General features: G+C 40.3%; 3 protein-coding genes across 3 annotated transcripts in view; all 3 read right to left on the bottom strand.

The window, feature by feature from the left end:
- The window catches only part of LOC124278266, a 200,798-nt gene that overhangs the window by 78,244 nt on the left and 100,914 nt on the right, over nt 1-21,640 (bottom strand). The gene's annotated exons all lie outside the window — the stretch shown is intronic.
- The window catches only part of LOC124278268, a 187,787-nt gene that overhangs the window by 40,602 nt on the left and 125,545 nt on the right, over nt 1-21,640 (bottom strand). The window lies entirely within an intron of this gene.
- The window catches only part of LOC124278265, a 43,666-nt gene that overhangs the window by 16,680 nt on the left and 5,346 nt on the right, over nt 1-21,640 (bottom strand). Inside the window, exons 7-33 of the mRNA XM_046713982.1 lie at nt 20,747-20,835; nt 20,281-20,327; nt 19,910-19,964; nt 19,717-19,783; nt 19,461-19,545; nt 18,385-18,668; nt 17,826-17,880; nt 17,258-17,401; nt 16,688-16,911; nt 16,431-16,561; nt 14,583-14,764; nt 13,966-14,111; nt 13,426-13,749; nt 12,780-12,922; nt 12,192-12,262; nt 11,450-11,604; nt 10,046-10,212; nt 8,566-8,734; nt 7,241-7,797; nt 6,505-6,767; nt 5,941-6,138; nt 5,391-5,594; nt 4,815-4,954; nt 4,119-4,278; nt 3,837-3,907; nt 3,191-3,348; nt 324-1,529 (exon numbers count right to left, since the gene is read on the bottom strand). Of these exons, the coding sequence (XP_046569938.1) occupies nt 324-1,529; nt 3,191-3,348; nt 3,837-3,907; nt 4,119-4,278; nt 4,815-4,954; nt 5,391-5,594; nt 5,941-6,138; nt 6,505-6,767; nt 7,241-7,797; nt 8,566-8,734; nt 10,046-10,212; nt 11,450-11,604; nt 12,192-12,262; nt 12,780-12,922; nt 13,426-13,749; nt 13,966-14,111; nt 14,583-14,764; nt 16,431-16,561; nt 16,688-16,911; nt 17,258-17,401; nt 17,826-17,880; nt 18,385-18,668; nt 19,461-19,545; nt 19,717-19,783; nt 19,910-19,964; nt 20,281-20,327; nt 20,747-20,835 (5,495 nt within the window). The remainder of the gene's footprint in view (nt 1-323; nt 1,530-3,190; nt 3,349-3,836; nt 3,908-4,118; nt 4,279-4,814; nt 4,955-5,390; nt 5,595-5,940; nt 6,139-6,504; nt 6,768-7,240; nt 7,798-8,565; nt 8,735-10,045; nt 10,213-11,449; nt 11,605-12,191; nt 12,263-12,779; nt 12,923-13,425; nt 13,750-13,965; nt 14,112-14,582; nt 14,765-16,430; nt 16,562-16,687; nt 16,912-17,257; nt 17,402-17,825; nt 17,881-18,384; nt 18,669-19,460; nt 19,546-19,716; nt 19,784-19,909; nt 19,965-20,280; nt 20,328-20,746; nt 20,836-21,640) is intronic.

Genomic DNA, 21,640 nt, shown 5'->3' on the forward strand with positions numbered 1-21,640 from the left:
TGATCACGTCCCCAAAGAGACATTATGCAGTGTCAGCGAAGATGCTGCATGCCCACAGTGGGTTGATGTCAACAAGCAATGACACTGTGTGAGCTTAAATATGCGCAAAAACAGAAATTGTGCGCCATGCATTAACATACACTCACAAATTGTGAGTCACGACTTCAAGGTGGTATGGATGTTATCATGAATATGTATTGAAAGATGCGTTATTTAACTTCTGATTTCATCTATTTTATTACACTTTGTGTGAAGCACATGTATTATATCCCACTGGTATCTGTTACTATGCCATCAAATATGTCGGAAACAAAAATACTCACCTGTGATTAGGAAGTTTTGACAGCTCCTTGCAGCGTTGGAGAATGGACACCGAGCAGCCATCGAATGTGGTTTCATCCTTCGTGGAATTCCCGACAGGTCCAGGACTAGGAGGCGTCAGATCTATTAATGTTCCGTGCGAGGTCAGATGGCTCTCATACCCAAGTTCATTGGTAACATGGGTGTTCATGAAATATGTCTCCTTGTGGGTTAAGTTAAGATTTTGGAAGATTTTGTAATGTTTTTGACCAACGCCAAGTCTTTCAAAGGACTTGTAGTTTCCATTGTGTCGGAGAGCAGCATTTGGGCCTTCCCCGACAGAATGGAGGTCACATATCTGAGAATTGTATTCGAAATCAAATGAAACACACTTCTGGCCGAAATCAATGCACTGTTTAGCACATTCATAATCAAACTTAGTTTTAGCAGTTTTAATTGGTTCAGCAGTCAGACTTCCGGTCTTTGGCAGGGAGAAATATTTCAGTTCTGTTGGTTCCCCAGACCTCACAGTGGTCCGTTCAAGAGATATTGGTTCCCAAGGAATGATCTCGCTTCCCTGTGATCCAGAACTGAATCCGAGAGCTATCTCTTGTTGGGGATCGACTATGCTGTCATCCAGCACTACAACCGTGCCTCCAAGTTCGAATGGATTACTCGATATCCTGAAATCTTCATCAACTCTACCATCTGGAGGAGTGTTATCGTATGTGTGCAGCATGCATTGTGTTTTAGCCTCCCCGCCTTCACTGTTACTGGCCTTCAATGTCCAATACAGAGGAACACCAAATGGAAGCTTCATTGGCACTGTAAGTGTGTTTCCAGCCATTTCCGTCCAGTCCACAGCATCAGTACCACCTGAATATCTTCCTATGCCATAATGCATCTTCACTTCACTGACATCATCATCGGATGTGACTTTCAGAATGAATGCAGTATCAGATGGGGAGCGTCCTTTGATCTGCTTCACCTCACAGCCCCCCGCATCAGAAGATCTCTTGCTTCTCTTGCCAAGGGAATTCTTAGAGAATGTTGGAGGTGAGGCGTCACTCCCTTTGCTCGGCTTGGTGAAAATATTCTTCCTGATTGTGGGTGTCGAATAGGTCCAAATATTGCCTCTGTACACGGTGACAGTTACAAATATCAGCCTCAGCTTGGCGTATGCCTCAAGTTTTAGGGCTAAAGGCACCATCTCCATATCCATACGAGCACTGCCAAGACGAAAGACACACATTAAGAAATATTTCTTCAACAAGTGAGATGGCTTTGAGTTGTTTGTGTCACATAAAAGTGACTGATATATTGGTTGTATTAACCGAGCAGGCAGGGCAGACATAAAGGACAGCAATAATGTTCACATCTCTGAAATCTATGACAGTTATGACATAAAATCTTGACATTATAAATTAACACATACTGACACACTTTTAAACGCATAGCCGAGTTTGATATGAGAAAAAATAAAACAGGTCATGGGATGAAATCAATTGTTATTATTTACGAAAAACACATGGAATAAACATTCAGTCTGTTGAAGACAAAATGGGCTGTTGTCGACATGACATGTACACCGTCTTCCAAACTGAGGCACCCCCGTTATCACAGTCAGTTTCTCGTGTGGCCTCCATCAGCTCTGGCACAGGCATGGATACGTTGGGGCATAGGTGAGGTGAGGTGAAATTGGGTTTAACGTCGTTTAATATTCCGCTCATATGACGACGTACGTTGGGGCATAGAGTCACAGAGACGAGTGATAAAGGCCATAGGAATGTTCCTCCATACTTGTTGCAAGGCCAAGGTCAAATCTGCAATGTTGGCTGGCGGTGGCTGACGTCTGTAAACGCGCCTTCCAAGTTCGTCCCACAAGTGGTCAATGGGGTTAAGTCTGGTGAATAAGCGGGCCAGTCCATCACAATGATTCCAGTTTGCTGAACTTAGGCTTGTATCACTCTTGTGGCATTTGGGAATATGTTGTCATGCTGGAATATCAACCGACGTTGATGTCTTTGTGAAGGCGCAGCAAAAGAACGACTTCAGGCCTTAGAAGTTCACCCGCTGTGCTGTGAGACTGCCCGGAATAACGTGAAGATCGCTCCTGAAACGTGCGTTTATTGCCCCCCGAACAATCACACTTCCACCGCCGAATCGATCTTGCTGGCTGACAAATGCATTGGCGTAACGTTCACCATGTCGCCGATAAACTCGTTCTCTTCCATTAACAAAGGAAACACAGTACCTCGACTCGTCCGAAAACACAATTCTACGGAAGAAATGCCGTGGTCCATTCTGCTGCGCAAATCGACGGCGGGCCTGGCGGTGTCGGGGCTACAATATGCGACCACGGTAGGCCTGAAGTTGGCCTGGTCGAGGACGGTCTGCAACGCTTCCTGTTTGTTCATGTCTAGTGATAAGACGGCTTATGGTTGACTGGTAAACATTAAAACGCCTGGCACGTTCCCGTTCCTGTGAAATCAGTCGTGGAATTGTTTTAAATCGCGTTTGTCCCATTGATGCCCTTGCCTTCAATCCATGAGACCTTGGGCAATGAACGAGAATGAATGTTCATTTTCACGATCGCATTGCGTTGTCAACGAAACGGGGGAAAGGTGTGTTTTAGCGATTGTGTCTTCTTAAAAAAACATGCAATGGATCTGAACTCGGAAAATAGGTCTATAACACGTCTTTAATAAGCATTTCAATCCTTCGATACAACATTCACGTTTGTTATCTTTTGTTTTAGAAATAATGCTAAAAAGGTCTATACGTTTTCAAAGTGCTTCAGTATATGTCATTGTATTCCAAGGAGAATCGTGCTTATTTACAGCTAAATTATTACTTGTTACTTCGAAATAATTTCTGAAATATATCTTACGTCACGTCCAGTGGGAATTTCGCAAACCCTAATGTGCCAACAATTGGAAACTTTGTCGTCATGATGTAGCCGGTCAGTGTGATTCCTCCATAAGCGAATCCTATGTCCACCCCAAGACTGCCCCAAACTTTGATAGAAGCACTGGGTGTCACCGTTCCCTGGAATATATTGAAAATGACCATTGTGATGGCACATGTGTTTAAAAATACTATACTGTAATAATCGTGATTTGCCAAGACTATAACGTCTGAGGACGCCGAATCAGAGAACATGAAAACATATTGCTCAAAAATATCATGCATGTACTGTTCCTTACTTAAAGTAGCGGGGCGGTGGGGTAGCCTAATGGTTAAAGCTTCCGCTCGTCACATTGAAGACCCGGTTTCGAGTCCCCACGTGGGTACATTGGCCCCTTTCTAGTGTTCCCCGCCGTGATATTAATGGAATATTGCTACAGCGGCGTAATACCTACATACCTCAGTTAAAACCCGACGTGTGTTTGTGGTAGGGATATTAGTTCTCTGCAATCTACTCTGTTTGTCGCATAGGACGACAAACTGAATCAGATGAGCAGGCCCGTTAGTACTGCTGATAGCGGTGTTAGCCAACAAGGAAACACAGTACTTGCCTCCAAAAAGACCCTTACCTTCAACTTCATGCTCATGAAGCACACTCCAAGTTCAATTCCAACGCCAACAGTACCACCAGCGCCAAATCCTGAATGAAAGATTATGTTCTTCAGTTATCTGTTGAGTTCTCCTGCATACCGTATCAATTACACTATGAAAAGAAGTACATTTAAACGCATCTCTTTGAGAGCACAAATGTCCAGTTGATACCACAAAAATCTGGCCTGGACATTGCTTATGACAATATCACGTTTTGATCTAATTTTCAACATATTCAATAACGAAGAACAAATGCGTACCTAGTGTCATTGGAATTGGTCCAACCATGAAAACATTCTCGAATTTGAAAAATGTCAGCTCAAAGGGTTTTACTGGGATTTGCTTGTTACTGCAACTGTCTTTCTTTTCTTTGAACTCTTGTTGCAATGCTCTTAGGGGATTCTTGATAGTGTTAAACAGCTGAAAGGTACGACAAATAATCATACAATGCTATCAAAATCAAATCGAATCGGCAGCACATAATCAGTTTAGAATACAAATACCAAACTGGAAATAATACAAGTTGTTCGAATGGATCTTAATTCAAATACAGTGATGACGCCAAAATGTTCTATTATCAAGTACCTTCTAATCTTTAATAAATGTCTCTGAATGTTTACCAGAAAACTTCGTTCAGTACCTGTAACTCGGAGGGAACCTTTAATTTTCATGGTTCTTTGAGCCGGTCTTGAATGACATTTCTGTTATGTATCTGTTTCAATGATATTCTAATTCTTGACTAGGAACTTACGTATTTTCCAGAGCGAATGCTCTACAATTGTCACTTACTTAAAAACGAAGCTAATAATTACTACTTTCGATTTTATGACATCGATTCGGGATATAATTATGTATCATCCATCATTTATCCTACTGTTTCTTTTTTCAATCCTTGTACGGAACTACTGTGATGGCGCTACCACATCAGGTTCCTGACAATGGAAGGCATTACGTACCACGTTGAGGACGGCCTGTCTGATGTCGTTGAGCAACTCTCCAGCCTCTCGCAGGTCCAGGTGACACTGGGATATCTTTGACATCCATTGCCGGATACTCATAGACTCGATTTGAGACGCAAAACTGGCATTGGCACTAGCTGTAACAACAAATCTCATTCAAAATAGATGCTTGATGGGAATTTAGAAGTTGGAAGGTGACATGACAACGTATGGTATGGATTTACAACTTCTTCATTATTTACAACATGACGTTTCTCGGCTACTTCTTGCCCCTTTATCAGGTGGCGTTATGTGTTGTAAATATCCAAGAAGTTGTAAATCCCTACCATACGTTGTCATGTCATCCAAAATACTTTTCAAAAAAATACTATGATATGACCCTCAATATGCTGACATTTAGACGTTGAAGATAACCTGTATGAGAATATAAACATATGACTTAAACGCAATGTGCAATATAGGAACTATACGTCACATAGAAAATAACATAGAATTGTTGTTAAATACCAGACTCAACAATATGCCAGCTATATGGTGGAGATAGAATGTACGGGTTATGATATAACGTCTTACCTGTTGTACAATTTGGATTGTGGAACTTCGTTCTGTTCAAAATATTCACCATAGGCAGACAAGAGCCAAAGTTTGTTGAGCACAGATTGCCTGTGAGACTCGCTACCATATCAGCTCCACTCTCGGAAGTGTCCAGTCTGAAGGTGACGTGGAAATTTTTCACAAAGCCGTCTGTGAGAGGCACATCGATGATTTGAGGGCCATCTTGAAAAAACAAACACCAAGCATGTTAAACTGTAATCAAATATGAGGATACAACGTCTCTTTGTTGAGTGTTGAAGAAGTGAATAATTATATGTGTACATATATATGCATTCACAGAATTTATACAGTCATGCATTAGTAACAAAAACCAACTAATGTAAGACGTGTGAACCTTGCCAAAATATGAATGTTTATCCGATGGAATTATCATATATGTGTGTACAGTTAGTTGACATCATCTATTAGCATACCTTTCGTCTCATGCATGGATCTTGCCACATCTCTGTTATTTAACGAACGGAGTTAGGTATATTGTAGTGTTAGTCTCAATCCTTCATTGGCATACCTTTAGCGTCATGTTCACTTGTCATACCCGGAAACCGAATCTTTAACTTGGAGCCACATGATCTGATATGCACTGTGACAGTCTTGTGATAGTGAGAGTATGGAAACATGAGGCCACAGGCCATGCCATGACAGTCGTGATCAGGGGTGCACAGGTGGCCGAAGCCAAACGCTAGTCCTGACTTCAAGTTTGGACAAGCTGTGGTAAACGAGAAGCATGTGCATTATTAAGGAATTTGAATACCTATGAATAACAAACATTCAATTTTGGTTTTATGATTTGTGTGACCATTTTCATCAAGTTGTAATAAATGGATCAATAACACAGCAGTTAGGTAAAATAGAACTATATGTATTGTTAAACGCAGCAAACTATTGAATTCTAAAAAAAGTTCTACAAAACAGAACAGATGTGATGACAAGGTTATGAGTTGAAGTATCGCATATACACGGTCCACATACAGTCCCCATAATATTGGGCAATCATATCTTTACTAAAGGTTATCAAATACTTCTTAGGGAGAAGTTGCTGAGAATTGGCACGAGAACAAGAATTAAACATTACCATCAAGTCCATGTGCTACTAATGATTTGACCATTCCAATCTTGTCTCCAATGACAGGTATTTTGCCAAGTGCAAGAAGACTACGTAGTTTAAAGGTCGAGAGAGAAACTGGCTCTTCAACAGGCTTGGAGTTAAGACAGTGGTAAACCTTGGAAACAAAGTCGTCTATTCTCTTCACGATGTCCACTTTCGCTATCAGTATATCCTTGAGCTTGGATACCGTCATTGTGTTGAGGTTGAAGACAGAGTCAATACTTGGAACCCTATTGTAGGGGTAAAAGAGTGATTTAGACATTGACGCTGAATCGACAATGAGTGAGTGAGTGAGTTTAGTTTTACGCTCAGCAATATTCCAACTATTTGGCGGCGGTCTGTAAATAATCGAGTCTGGGCCAGAACATTCAGTGATCAACAGCATGACCATCGCAATCTACGTAATTGGGATACCATGCCATGTGTCAACCAAGTCAGTGAGCCTGACCATCCGATCCCTTTAGTCACCTTTTACGTCTAGCATGGGTAAGTAAAGATCAATTCTAACCCGGATCTTCACATGGTCGAATAGACAATGAAACTCCACGTGTCTTATATGCGTCCTGAAAATGTAAATCTGTCGGCCAAATTACATTCACACACAGTCATACAGTTTAGAACATAATTTTGATATGACATCCAGTTAACATAACTACCTAATGAATTTGAGGCATTGGTCGACTTTCCACAAGTCTATACTTACGCGATAGATTTTAGCATTTGGCCAAAGTTCTTCAGCGGCGACAAGAGATTGTGGAAGGACCCTGCAAGAGCCTTGACCTTTGGCTGATCTGTTCCGTCAGGTTTAAACGGAGGAGCGGGGTCAGGCTCAACATGAGCTAAAGTCGTCATATTTGTGAAATGAGAATCCATGTATTTATCTACAATCTCTTTGGGGGATCCATCCGTGGTGCCGTCGGCATCGTATGCCTTGCCAATATAGTAGAACGTGTGTTCATTGCAGTCTTGCTCCCAGTGTGGGATCGGCAAAACTCTGTCAAGATACTTAGATGGGTCAGCGTATTCTCCTGTTTCTGTGACACGAAGGGCAACGTGTATGAAGTTGGGATTGCAGTTGCTGTCTCCTGCTGTGCCGATGTCGTCTCCGGCCTCCATGACAGAGCCTTCATCAGTGACCTCAGTGTTGGGAATGACGTTGTTGATGACGATCTCGTATTCCATGAAGTTGTCATCTGTAGGTGTAATTGTGATTTCGTCATCACCTGTTGATCGGACGATACCAGCTACAGGATTAACAATCTGAAATATAAACAGACATATATCTTTTAGTTTTAGGACCGCCTCCGTGGTGTAGCGTTTAGAGCGTCCGCCCGGAGAGCGGAAGGTCGCGGGTTCGATCCCCGACCGCGTCATACCAAAAGACGTTAAAATATGGTACTTGTTGGTCCCTGCCTGACGCTCGGCATTAATGGGTACATCAAGGACTGGTCGGCTCGGAGTCAGTATAATGTGTCTGAGTGGGGTATTCATGCTTCACTGCGGCATGGTATCTCAGTGGGCTAGCACTATAAAACCAGCTTCAGTCTGGGCTAGCACAAGCAGCCGCACCTACACATACACACGCATGCACGTCGTCATATGAGCGAAATATTCTCAAGCACGACGTTAAACCCAATTTCACCTCACCTCATCTTTTAGTTTTAGAGCATCACTTTCATATTCTGCATATACAAGCATCACATTCCCCAAACTGTGTATGTACGTCTGTGTCCAATTCCTTCTGCTGAGTCATACTCGTCAATATATTTGCAAGGTAATGCATCGTTAACACAGACGGTTTTTTATATACCAGCTGTATGTATAAGTCCTCAGAGACAGCGTCAAGATATACTATATACGTGTCACGTGTGGATGGACCAGATGGATTTTAACCGATTGAATTGGACTTAACTATTTCACTTATTATATGAATAAAGCTAACTCCGTTCTTGTTGAACCGCAAGTACTTTGCACATGCTAATCATTTAAGAACTGCCATTTCTACAACTTGAAGTGAATAGATCTCACTTTCAGTCGAGATTTGGCGGTAACATCAACGCCGATGGTGTCATATTTGTCCCCGCCTTTGGAAGGAAACACAGCTTCTGTACAGGGTCCGGCTGTTCTTTCTGCTGGAAACTTGCGGTGGAACTTGTTCCCAAATATCTTCTGAATCAGTGACTTTCCCACATTGACCCTGGATGTAATAAGTCAATGACTTTCGGTAATAGACATATATGGATACAGCAAACTTGCTAATTGAGCTAGAAATACATCTCAGACAGTCTCACTAAGGTGCAACACTCGTCATTTCTTGAAACACAACGTTTTTTCCTCATTATATGAGAATAACTATAGACAAACAGCGCTACATAATAGTAATTCATCTGAATCAAGACCGGTAAGAAAGACAAATAGTTTACCAAAGTTTCTGTCAACAGTTAATTGTTCAAATATAATCGGTAATCATAGTGAGTGAGTGAGTGAGTTAATATTTAACGTCACATCGGCAATGTCGCAGCAATATCGTGACGAAAACAATTTATACAATAAAGATGAAAACAGTTTGAAGATTAAAACCTGTCGACGATAGACAGTAAATATACTAGAGTATCACAGATATGAACATAAAAGTAGCATGTAAATCTAAAACATTTTAATTAAAGAGACAATACAATATCAAACACGGGCTATAGATCGCCAACACGTAAAGGTAGATCTACAGTGCCTTTGCTACCTGCATGGGCCCTAGTTGGATTTACTCCATCCCTTCAGCCGCTGGCGATTGGAGGAAAATTTAGCCACACTATAAAATACTACGTTTAAAAACCCTCTCAGCTAATACTTTAACCCTTTTTGAGGATACAGCCACTAACAATCGCAGTTGCTAATTTATGTTTTTTTAATAAAATATCATTTATTTATTTACAAAACATATAGTTCAAAATTTATCTAGTATTTCTATTTCCTTTTTAAAAAAAATATTAATGATAATTAACATTATAAAAAAGATCATTGATTACTTTGACATTGAAATATTTATCCCTTGTGATGGATAAATCAGTACAGTCAAGCACGATATGCTTGCGGTAATCAAATAGACTAAACCATGACACTAAAATACGAATGATCCGAAGCTAATAAGATGTATGAGTAAAAACAACCGCAGTATTAAAACATTACGAAAACATGTGTGTTGAGTGGAAATGCAAACTGGACATATACCAAATTTCATAAGATTTTGAGCCAATTGGCTTCATTACAGCCATAGGTTTTCAATATGGCTGCTGTGGAGGCCATATTGCAGAACCAGTTTAAACCTCTGAATTGAACGAACTGAGGTGTCATCAACCGTTGTAAAAAGCATGTGAAGTGTCAGCTTGGGTGATTTCTGAGTTGCTATATTCGATTTTGTCACCAAGTGAAAACAGTGTAAACTGTAGACATTAAATGTGTAGTTTTCTAGAGTCTCTTACAGTAGTTGCTGTATAGAACCGCGGATACTTACACTGTTTTCACGGTTTCAAATGCCGTCTTCACATCAGTGACGACGCCTGTAACGTCTTTGTACGCCTTGAAGAAAGGATCTGCCATGGTCTTCAGTCCTGACATCCTTGCAGTGACGTTTGACAGCATTACCTGTGACTCATTGTGAAACCAGCTCTTCATCTTGTACTGGAAATTCGATATGTCAAGTGTATTCATCATTGTATTGGACAGTCAACAGGACTGAACTTAGTCAACTGGAGCAATTGAATGATTGATTGATTGAGTGAGTGAGTTGGTTTTTGCGCCGCTTTTAGCAATATTCCAGCAATATCACAGCGGGGAACACCAGAAATTGGCTTGACATATTGTACCCATAAAGGGGATCGAGCCTGGGTCTTCGGCGTGGCGAGCGAACGCTTTAACCACTAGGCTATCCCACCGCCACTTGAATGAATGAATGAGTAATCCCTAAAGCGTTTCGCTGCTAGAACAAGTTTTGGAATTAGGAAAGCGTTGTTTGACTGACAATCATTTGTAAGCATGACAATATACCTTACTGAAACAAACTTACTGAAAGTGTTAAGTTAAGTCAAGGTTATCTTTTAATTATGAACATTAAAACATTAACATTTTATTATTTGTTAAACATAAGAACACTGTATTTTACAATTTTGCTTGATGAATCGTTTAAAAACAGGAAGAAGTCCCCCCCTCTGTCTACGTGACGTAGGAGTAGGTAAGTACAATACAAAAGCAGGTAAGTAACATACAAAAATAGGCAAGTATTATACAAAAGCAGGTAAGTAATATACAGAAGTAGGCAAGTAATATGCAAAGGTAGGTAAGTAATATACAAAAGTAGGCAAGTAATATAGAGAAGTAGGCAAGTAATATACAAAGGTAGGTAAGTAATATTGAGAAGTAGGCAAGTAATATACAAAAGTAGGTAAGTAATATAGAGAAGTAGGCAAGTAATATACAAAAGTAGGTAAGTAATATAGAGCAGTAGGCAAGTAATATAGAGAAGTAGGCAAGTAATATACAAAAGTAGGCAAGTAATATACAAAAGTAGACAAGTAATATACAAAAGTAGGCAAGTAATATACAAAGCAGGTATGTAATATACAAAAGTAGGCAAGTAATATACAAAAGTAGGCAAGTAATATAGAGAAGTAGGCAAGTAATATAGAGAAGTAGGCAAGTAATATACAAAAGTAGGCAAGTAATATACAAAAGTAGACAAGTAATATACAAAAGTAGGCAAGTAATATACAAAGCAGGTATGTAATATACAAAAGTAGGCAAGTAATATACAAAAGTAGGCAAGTAATATACAAAAGTAGGTAAGTAAAATAGAGAAGTAGGCAAGTAATATACAAAAGCAGGTAAGTAATATACAAAAGTAGGCAAGTAATATACAAACGGGTCCCATGATGCCATCGTTGGTACCATCCGAGCTTGATAAACGGGGATGAATGATGCTGTTGACCTTGGCCATAACCATGGCAACCAAGTCCTTGATGTCATATGTTATTTGGGTCACTCCTTCCCCGATATGCATCCAGAACGGGCTTGTTCCTTAAAGGGGATCATATAATGTAAGTGTTCCACATATATACACATATCAGGCAACACCGTTTAAAACATCTGGCTTCGGAACCACCAGCACGTCATATCTCATTGTCAATGCACAATAATGAGGCTTTACAAATTGGTCAGCATACATTTAACACGTTACAATAACTAATTACAACATATCCTGTCCAAATATATTGTTGTCCCCATGAGAAGGTATGTAAGTCCCATTTCATTCGAAGGTTTTTCATACCACGTGTTTTTAATCGTAAGATATGTGTTATTTTAATGTATGGCTAATTTTGACTACAATCGCCAACGGCTGAAGGGATGGTGACCTACCTTCAGTTGTTGGTCATTTATAGGCCGATTTGTATATTGAGATGGTTTAGATTCTCATACTAGTTTTACAATTATATCTGTCATATTTTAGTTATTTTTACCGTCCTTCGCCGACAGGTTTTTATAATTTACCATGCTTTATCATGACATTATAACTTGTTATCAGTCACGATATGGCTGAAATATTGCCGATGTGAGTTAAAATCTTAACTCACTCACCCAGTTATATTGTATGATTGTTGTAATACCTTTGGAGAATGAACAAGCGTCCACTATCTTATTCTTGGCATCTATTACCATTGAGACTGCAAGGCGAACCCTGAAGAAGACAATTTTAGTAACAATGATAATATGATATAGAACAATTTTTTATGGATAACAACTTCTTTATTTCGTGAGTGCGACGTCTCGATACAGATAATATCCTTTAAAAAATTGTTCTATATTGTACGTCTGAACTTCTAAAATGCCACTCAAACAAATGATAATATGGTCATCGCTAGAGTGAGTGAGTGAGTATGGTTTTACGTCACAAGGAATGGGCTTCATATATGGCAGCCATGTGGGGAATCGAACCCGGGTCTTCAGCATGATGAGCGGACGCCTTAACCACTGACCTACCCCACCGCCCCTCATCGCTTGAAAAGTAGAAAACAACTATCTGTGCATCAACCTCATCAGGTCAGATTGTGGGGGCAAATTTCAACCACTCTGTTCTGTTTGCAAGTCAGCTGAGAAACGAACTTGGGCTCATTGATTTTCAAAATTATAAAATATTCATGAATACATTTTGAACTATATTCCAAATGCTTAATGTCACAAAACTCATTTAGTACTTCATGACAGCTTGACCAATTCTGGAGAAGGATTGTGCTGGACTCTTGAAAAAGTCGGTGAAGATTGCGATGATATCATCTCCAGCCTCTTTCAGCATCTTGCCAACTTTCGGAAGCGTTATTACAACGGGGTCAGCTATGCTCTGGAATCACAAGTGTAAAGTAGAATGTTTAAGTGCTTCAGCAGGACACATCTAAATACAGATAATGCTCACGAACTACATCTATTTGAATAAGATATTTTGTTAAAGTACTCAATATCTGAACGCCATTCAATACACTATATGTTTATTAGATTTAGAGATCATATGCATAAGTAGAACTACTTTCTTTCTGTTTTGTTTAACTGCACACTGAGCAATACCACAGGCACACGAAGGCAACAGGGAAAAAATCGACAGAACCATCCAACTGACCAGTGATTAATATCATGAGCAATGACTCATGACGTCAGAGTAGGCTGACACATAATTAACTAATTAATTATGCACGTAGCATATGTGTGTGCGGGAGTAATTCATACATACATGTAATTTGATTTACATATTAAATCATTTGTATCGGAAGAAATATATTACTCAATATGACCAAATACATGTATATATTTACAATACACACAAAGTTTAACTTTGAGTGAAGAACTTACGTGGTAGAACTCCAGGGCGTCTTGTTTGATCTCTTCAGCAAAAGCCTTGACCCTCTGTGCGATCTGTTTCACCTTTTCCATGATTGGATCTGTATGGTATTTTACCACCTTCTTCACAAGGTCCACGAAGTCTTCAACAAACTGGACAACTAGGCTTGGGAGACTCTTCACAAAGTTGATCATCTCTGTCAGCAGCCCTTTGATGTAGTCTGGTTGGGTGATCTTCTTAAACATCGCAATTGCATTCTTGATGCCACCCACAATGGAGTCGAATGTATCGTCAAGCTTCTGAAGGAGGTCCTTGAAGTGATTTATGTTGAAATCCTGAAGAATGGAATTATGTTATGTTATGTAATGTAATGTTATGTACGTTCATAGGCGCAAAGCATAAATGCTGTACACACGACGAAAGTGTACAAAAATATGCAGTTGTGCGCCGAAACACATGTTTTGTATCCTTTATTAGGTTTTATGAAGAGACTGCTACATAATGCGACCAAAATATCATATGCACATAGTGTTACATGAACGCATATTAACCTTTAAGACGTTGAGGTCGTATTGTATGTGGCCAGCATAGCAAAACTTTGCCCTGACGATGTCCACGTATTTGCCAATGATGCCGATGTTTGCCGTCACCCAAGCTTCATCATCAACGTTGATACTAAAGAAACTGTGTAGGGGATCTAAACAGACAAAGGAGTCGTTAGACCGATTGGCACTTTTATATCAAAAACATGAATCAAATAACAGCAATGATATAAACGAGCATTTGTCTGAGTAGCGCATGTCTGTTGTTAGACTTGTTACATGCCTATCTCAGCTGAACATGAATGCGTATACAACTTGATTATGTGAAAGTGGTTCTCCTATTGACCATCACTGTGACCATCAATTACTTTCACAGTCAATTCAATGTTGGCTCATGGGCTTCTTATTCACTTGCGAAACTTTGACAATGGCAATGTCATTTTGAATATTTGGCCTTCACGTTTTCTTTGAGCTTACCGTATAATCTAGATAGGTAAATAAACTGCCATGTCCAATGAGGAGAACGATGCCAGTGACTTCAACTTATAATGTTTACTGACAAAAATGTGCTGGGCAGACAGGCGCTTTAATGTAGGTATCGATGTACGACAAAGGCCAATACGTACGCAGTTTCATGTCGAGCTTGTTGATTATCTTCAGACCAAGACTGGCGCCTATGCTGCTGCTCCCAAAGGTCTTGTGCCAGTCGATTCCTGGCATCTGAATGGTGAGACGGATACCATCACTTGTGTCAACGTGGAAGACGTCACGGCGTACACGGGACACGGAGTGGAAGGTGTAGTCGCGACTGTGAACATTATTACCGAGATGACAAGACTTTATGGCTGATCAACTTCTCTATTTTGACAATGGAGACGTTTCGGTATAGGTTTTCATACCGTTTTCAAGTATATGGGGGAAAGTTGTGGTACACCAGTTTATACACAAGATAAGATAAAGAGATAACAATAACAAGATTGGAAAACAAAGCATCAATTTTATTACAGTCAAGCACCGATGATATTCATATTAACATGCAACGGGAAATGGTTAGTGAGTCACTTCAGTATGCAACTAGAAATGTGTTTGTAAGTAGTTCCGAAAAATGAAACAGTTCTCGAAACATCCATTTTAAGAAGAAACCATATTTAACGACATACCCCAACGCATTTCAGGCTGATGACCATTACCATCCGTTTTGAGAAATACATCCCTAACAAGCCCTCATACGAGATACCTTGCCTGTAGCTAACGTGGCGTGGAACCTGAGGGCATTGTACTATTTGGTGACATCCATGTCATACCTAGGATGAGTTTTAACGTAGACAATCCCATTTCTCTAACACCATTTGTGAGACAGCTCTGCCAAATTAATAACACTGACGCCTTGTTTCAGGCCCCGTTGCTTAAGACGTTTCTGGTAAACTTTTCTGGCCTTTTGCGGATCATCTCATTCTCTTCGAGGGCTGCCCATGCCAGATGCACCAGTGCGATGTTAAAAGTGAAACGTATTATGTCTCTAACTACCTACATTAATGACACCGACATCCAATTTCAGCCCATCACATATTTGATTATTTCTACTTGGCACTGAATCTAACACACTTCGTTGAAGAAGCAGAATATTACTTCTCTAATGACGATTTTATTGATGTTGATCTTGCTGAAATCACCCCAAACCTTACGTTTTCAGTCCCATGCCCAAAGGATGATTATAATGGTAGGTTTCAAACAATGCTAGTGAACACTTCTTGAGATACCAAGAGCATAATACATTCTATAGGGTATGGCTCTAAGACAATAATAACCAGATATCTCGAGCTCGTTCCTACTGATGATGTTACAAGATATTCATCACTTACAAATGTATTTATATATATGAATTTAATTGAAACCTACATGAATAAGAGATATCTGCATACTCATTTAAAACTATCGCTGTATTCGTAACACGTTGATTACTCACAACCTATCAAATATGCAAACTGTTCAGAGGATGATGCGAACCAGACTATCTATTCCCGAAACGTGCGTAGCCCTACGATCTTCTTAAGCCCATTCTTAACACACTGGCTACGATCAAAGTTAAAAATTCTTAGGGCTACGGGCAGAGAGTAGGGGATCAAGTTTCAATGGCCTGAACTAAATACTTTTTGAGTCAGGCCAAAGTGTTTTCTTACCAAATCCTTAAATCGACAAATCCTTGACATGGATAACAAATGCCTCAAAGAGATTTCTATGAAGAGGGCTATGGGGGAACCATCACACATCCCTATTTTTAGAGAGATTATGCTTATGCACGTGCCACAGTTACAAACGTAATGAAATAAAGTCCGTTGACACCAACATCATAATTGAACTTAACTGTAGGTAACGACACGTCAAGTCTATAAAGGGGTTGAACATTGTACTCGTGATATTAGTGAGATGTCCAAACGTTCATGTTTTTACAAGTAAGGGTTAGTACCATCTACCTCAGTAAGATGTTCTCCTTGCCCCTGGTCAGGCGATGTCGCTGAGGATGTTTCAGGTACACTTCTCTCGCCTCCTTGTGGACCTTCTCATTCTCTTCGTGGGCGAGGATGTCAAACAGCGCCAGTGCACTCTGGGAAGAACAAATTGTGGTTTATAGCTTATGCTACCATCATCAATCATTGAGCATTTATAGCAATGTTACTCCTTCACGCGTGGCACATCCAGCCCTGCATTTTCCAAAGAAGAAGTTATTTACCTCGTTACACGTGTACTGACGGAGACTATTGGCTGCTGCCCTCCGCCATGTTGAGGACCCCACGTTGGGTTGAAGATAGGACCGGATATGACGTAATGATCTTGGTATTCCGGCATTTCCAAGACTGTGTAGAAGAACCATCTTGGACACGATGTGATTGTGCTGCTCGTAGTCGAAGTCGTGGATAGAACGCTTCTGGCGGCCCAAGATTGGAGAGGAGAGGGCTGTCAAGATTAGAAGGTGTTGATGTACAACCATGCGTAAATTATTGTTAATGCATAAATTATTAGTAGGCATGGGTCCGTAATTGCTTGTTTCTGTTTTACCGAGACTGTTGATGACAATTTCACAAAACGAATCACTCTCCCTGACTGATGGTATCATCAAACTGCTATAATTTTGAAACTTAATAAGTTAAATTTTATAAAAAGTTACAATAAGTACTGACGCCATAACCTGAATGGGTTAATTCAATTTGTTAACAGTCAACACTGGTCAAATGAATGAATGTGATCGAAGCAGAATTAATTCTGTCATGTCCGGAACATGTTAACATTAGTTCAAACTCACTGTGATTGTAAAACCCAAGCTTATTCTCAAGCTTCTCAAGGATATCTTCAGCCGCTGTCTTGTCTCCTTTGTCGAAGAGAGATCTCGCGAGAGCTCCCAGTGTCAGACAGGCTCGCTTCTGTGTCAAGGTCATTTTAACTGTTGCTGCAAATACATGTCTTTGTTTTATTTACGCTCATTCTACATTCTAAAAACATGATTTTAACCATGAATGATGACGTTAGGGCGATGATGAATGTGTAATGGGGTTTAACAATACGCTCAAACAGTAACGTGCATGCACTTGTGTGTCTGTTACTGCACCAGTCGGGGTTTAATACCAACCGAAATACCATACACATTATACACTCCAGGACGACGAGCCTTGCTGTATTCATCTCAATTCTTAGCGTCAGGCAAGGTAACAAAAAGTACCATCACTTAACAACGATGGTCGATGTGAAAATGACTTCTTCCACAACATATCTGCATAAACATTAAACCTATTTTTTATTTGTAGACATTCGATCGGATTACCAATCCATGTAACATTATTTTCATGAATATGCAAGGACACTTGAAGACTTACGGATATGATCGTAGTTACCATGGAAACAGAGTTGTTCAACTGATTTAACAGTTTCCTGAAACAAAATATTTTATTTTATCTTAATTTATTTTTATTTTGACCACTATCAAATGATGTTTCAATTTATTCAAACATAGGCATGTCAAACATATTTTGTATTAAATCTGCATTAGCTTTGATCATGTGAATTTCATTGTACGCAAACTGCATCTGGAATATAAACAACCAAAACAAAAATATGGAGAGAGTGTGTATTATGGTGCTTTTAGAAATATTCCAGCAACTCCAGAAATCCGCTTCACATTGTACCCATGTGGGGAATCGAACGCTGGTCTTCGATGGAAGGACGAACACTTAAACCACTGGGTAACTCAACCGTCTCTTATGGAAAAAGTAACTTCTTACATCCTCATATTGACCATGCAATTTGGGTTATACCCGTAGAACGTTGTCAGGCCTTTAATTGTGTTTGTCCTTAGGTGAATTTCAGACTTACGATAGGGATTAGATTTAGAGCCTCAGTGGATGGTAGATGTCAGATAGATATACGTGTACGTACCGGGATTGGTTCCTTGAGAGCGACGTAGTGGAACAGAGGGCGTCTGAGGTCGTCCTCGGTGGCGTTCTTGTCGTTGAGGACATACTGCAACACCAGATTCTGCGAGTCCTCGTCACCTCTCCGACACAGGGTGTCCAAGAACAGGTACCTCTCATCTCTACACACAGTGTCGTTGGTGGTACACTTGGCAAGGTACTGGTGGCCAAGGGCGACTCTGTCCGTCTGAGTCAGGTTGTTGAAGAGACGCATGAAGTCTTGGACGCACACAGTTCTGTTAGTTGCGACTGGAATTTGCCAACATGAGCAAGATTGTATGCTATTCGTACATGTAACGGGCGTTATCGTTCTCACGCAACAAGCCATATCCTAAAGGTTAACCTCGCTGGTAAACAATGCCATAACCGGCTGGTAGAGTATGGTCTAAAATTTCATCACCATCCAACTCTCTGACTAATAAATTGAAGACTATTTGCAACGACAATGCAATGCTTTTAGTCTCTTCAATATCAGAATATGCACAATCGTAGTACTGAATTTTCAGGACCATCCATCACTTGGTTGTGTGTTTAATTTCATGCAGGAATACTGCTATATCGAGTCATGCAATGATTTCCTTCTTTTTCAGGCAAAGTGTGTGAACAACGAGTGCTGCTGATAGGGCAGATCATGCTTTTCGCCAACACCTGATGTCATCACCGATCTTCAGTAACCCGTGAAGGTCCGGGTTAGAATATTGATCTTCAGTAACCCATGCTCATCGTATGAGGCGACTAACGGGATCGGGTGGTCAGGTTCGCTGACTTGTTTGACACATGTCATCGGTTCCCAATTGCGCACTTGATCACTGGATTGTCTGGTCCAGATTCGATTATTTACAGACCGCCGCCATATCGTTGGAATATTGCTGAGTGTGACGTAAAATTAAACGCATTCACTCACTGATCTTCAGTGGTTCTCTCTTGTCATGTTTCCCTTTGGGCTAAATGGAATCTGTAGATCGTTAATTCGTTTCTTTTGCTTTGGTGTTTATATCATTATTACAAAATCATTTAGTTAACCTCCAGCACTAAACTCACATTTGTTGTTGTAGGATGATATACACTCCAGCAGATCATTGAATTCGGCTTTCACTTCGCTTAGGGTTTGCTCTCTTGGTACTGGCTGCACAAGAGAAGACACACACTAGTATGAAGATGCCCATCAACATTACTAATCACGTTACATCAGAAGGAGCTACGTTGTTGTTTTTGGTTAGGGAGGATCTAATGGATCATTAATACTAAAACATTGTATGCCACTGACAAGGGTTTAATTCTTAGTTGCTTTACTCACTTTCTTCACTTGGGGGGTGTCAACCTTGAAGTCTTTCATCACTATTGCCTGTGCGGAGGCCAATCGCCTGGAATAATGTAAAGGTCACATTTTGTTATTTCGGTTCTTGAATATTTCTAGAAATCAAAGTATATTTTAATCTATTTAAGTATAGGTCGTTACAATCATTTTGCATGTAAAGTGCACGACTTACCTACGAGCTGTGAGCTTCACAACGCTTCTGGCAGTAGACGTCAGTGTGGGGAACTCTACAACAATTATGAATTAAACGTCAAACATTGTCGATATCTGATGTGTCGAACCGAAAAACTGGGTCCTTACGTGTTCCATATTTAGTTATCATTTTGCGGTGTTTCCAACCTCGGATATCTCGAAGACTATAAGTAGGTCCCTTCAAGTTCGACACAAGTGTTTAGCTGTGTATGTATAGGCAGTAATCAGATGCTGCCTGCTGTATCATGCCTCTCCCACACTCCGTTAGTACCTGACAATAACAACTCAAACTCATGACATGCCAGTTTTGTCATTTACTCTTTATTCACTACTGTGCCTGATCATACTCACCTCCGGTATTCGGTGAAACAATCACAACATTCTCTGTATCCTGGGAGCTGCAAAATTTGATATACATTTTGATATAAATTTTGCAAAAGGAGAAACAAAACCAAAGTTTGACCAAGTTTGTTGATAGATTCCATCCATGTAATAAACAGAGAGGACTATACGCATTTGGATAACAATCACTTGTCATCTTTTGTAAGTATATATGTTTCAATAATTGAAAATAATTGTAGCATTTAATAACACGCAAGCTGAACTATGAACCCCCTATATATCAATTTTGTCAAAACTTATATACAAAGTCTTACGCATCTAATGACATTGTATAAACAAATGTGAGATATATGTAGAACCTACATCAGCAAATGACAAAGAAGCAGTTGCAGTGCTCAAATGGTAGTAGCTACCCTAACCATGACCAAACATTCAGAAGTATCAGGCCTCAATAAAGAAAGATTTCTCTACATACGTGTGAGACGGAGCAGGCTGGTTTCTGAGTCTGATGGTGTCCTTACTCTTGATTTGTTTGATGAAGCCACTGCGGTCATATTCAACAGTCTGGGGAAGAGTGAGTGAGTTTAGTTTTCGCGGCACTTAGCAATATTCCAGCTATATGGCGGCGGTCTGTAAATAATCGAGTCTGGACCAGACAATCCAACAGCATGAGCATCGATCTGCGCAATTGGGGACTGATGACATGTGTCAACCAAGTCAGTGAGCCTGACCACCCGATCCCGTTATTGCCTTTTACGACAAGCATGGGTTACTGAACGCCAGTTCTAACCGGCACCTTCACGGGTGTTAACACATTTGGAATTCGGCCTTCCGCATCGAGGATAGATAGGTTTGACAGATGAAGGTGCAAAGAGTATAGTTACAAGGACGCTGAAGTTCCGAATTCCAAATGTGTTCATACCCGTGAAGGCGCTGGTTAGAATTGGCCTTCAGTAACTCATGCTTGTCGTTAAAGGCAACTAACGGGATCGGTTGGTCAGGCTCGCTGACTTGGTTGACACATGTCATCGGTCCCCAATTCGCAGATCGATGCTCATGCTGTTGATCACTGGATTGTCTGGTCCAGACTCGATTATTTACAAGCCGCCGCCATGTATCTGGCATATTGCTGAGTGCTGCGTAAAACAGAACTCACTCACTCACCAAATGTGTTAATGAAATGCATAATAAGAGTTCAAATACCAAATACGAATGCCGAATGTGCAAAAGAAAAAAGAACGAATCTGAAAAAAATTCGGGATTGGAATCCTAAATGTGAAAAAACAAATCAGATTCGGGATTCGAATCCCTAATCCGTCCCCTTATGCTAACCCGGACCTTCATGGGTGGTCTGGGGAAGAAGTATCTC

This window comes from Haliotis rubra, unplaced genomic scaffold, assembly GCF_003918875.1.
Source record: "Haliotis rubra isolate DU_JTF1 unplaced genomic scaffold, ASM391887v1 Scf234, whole genome shotgun sequence".
NCBI classification, from domain to species: Eukaryota; Metazoa; Mollusca; class Gastropoda; order Lepetellida; family Haliotidae; genus Haliotis; species Haliotis rubra.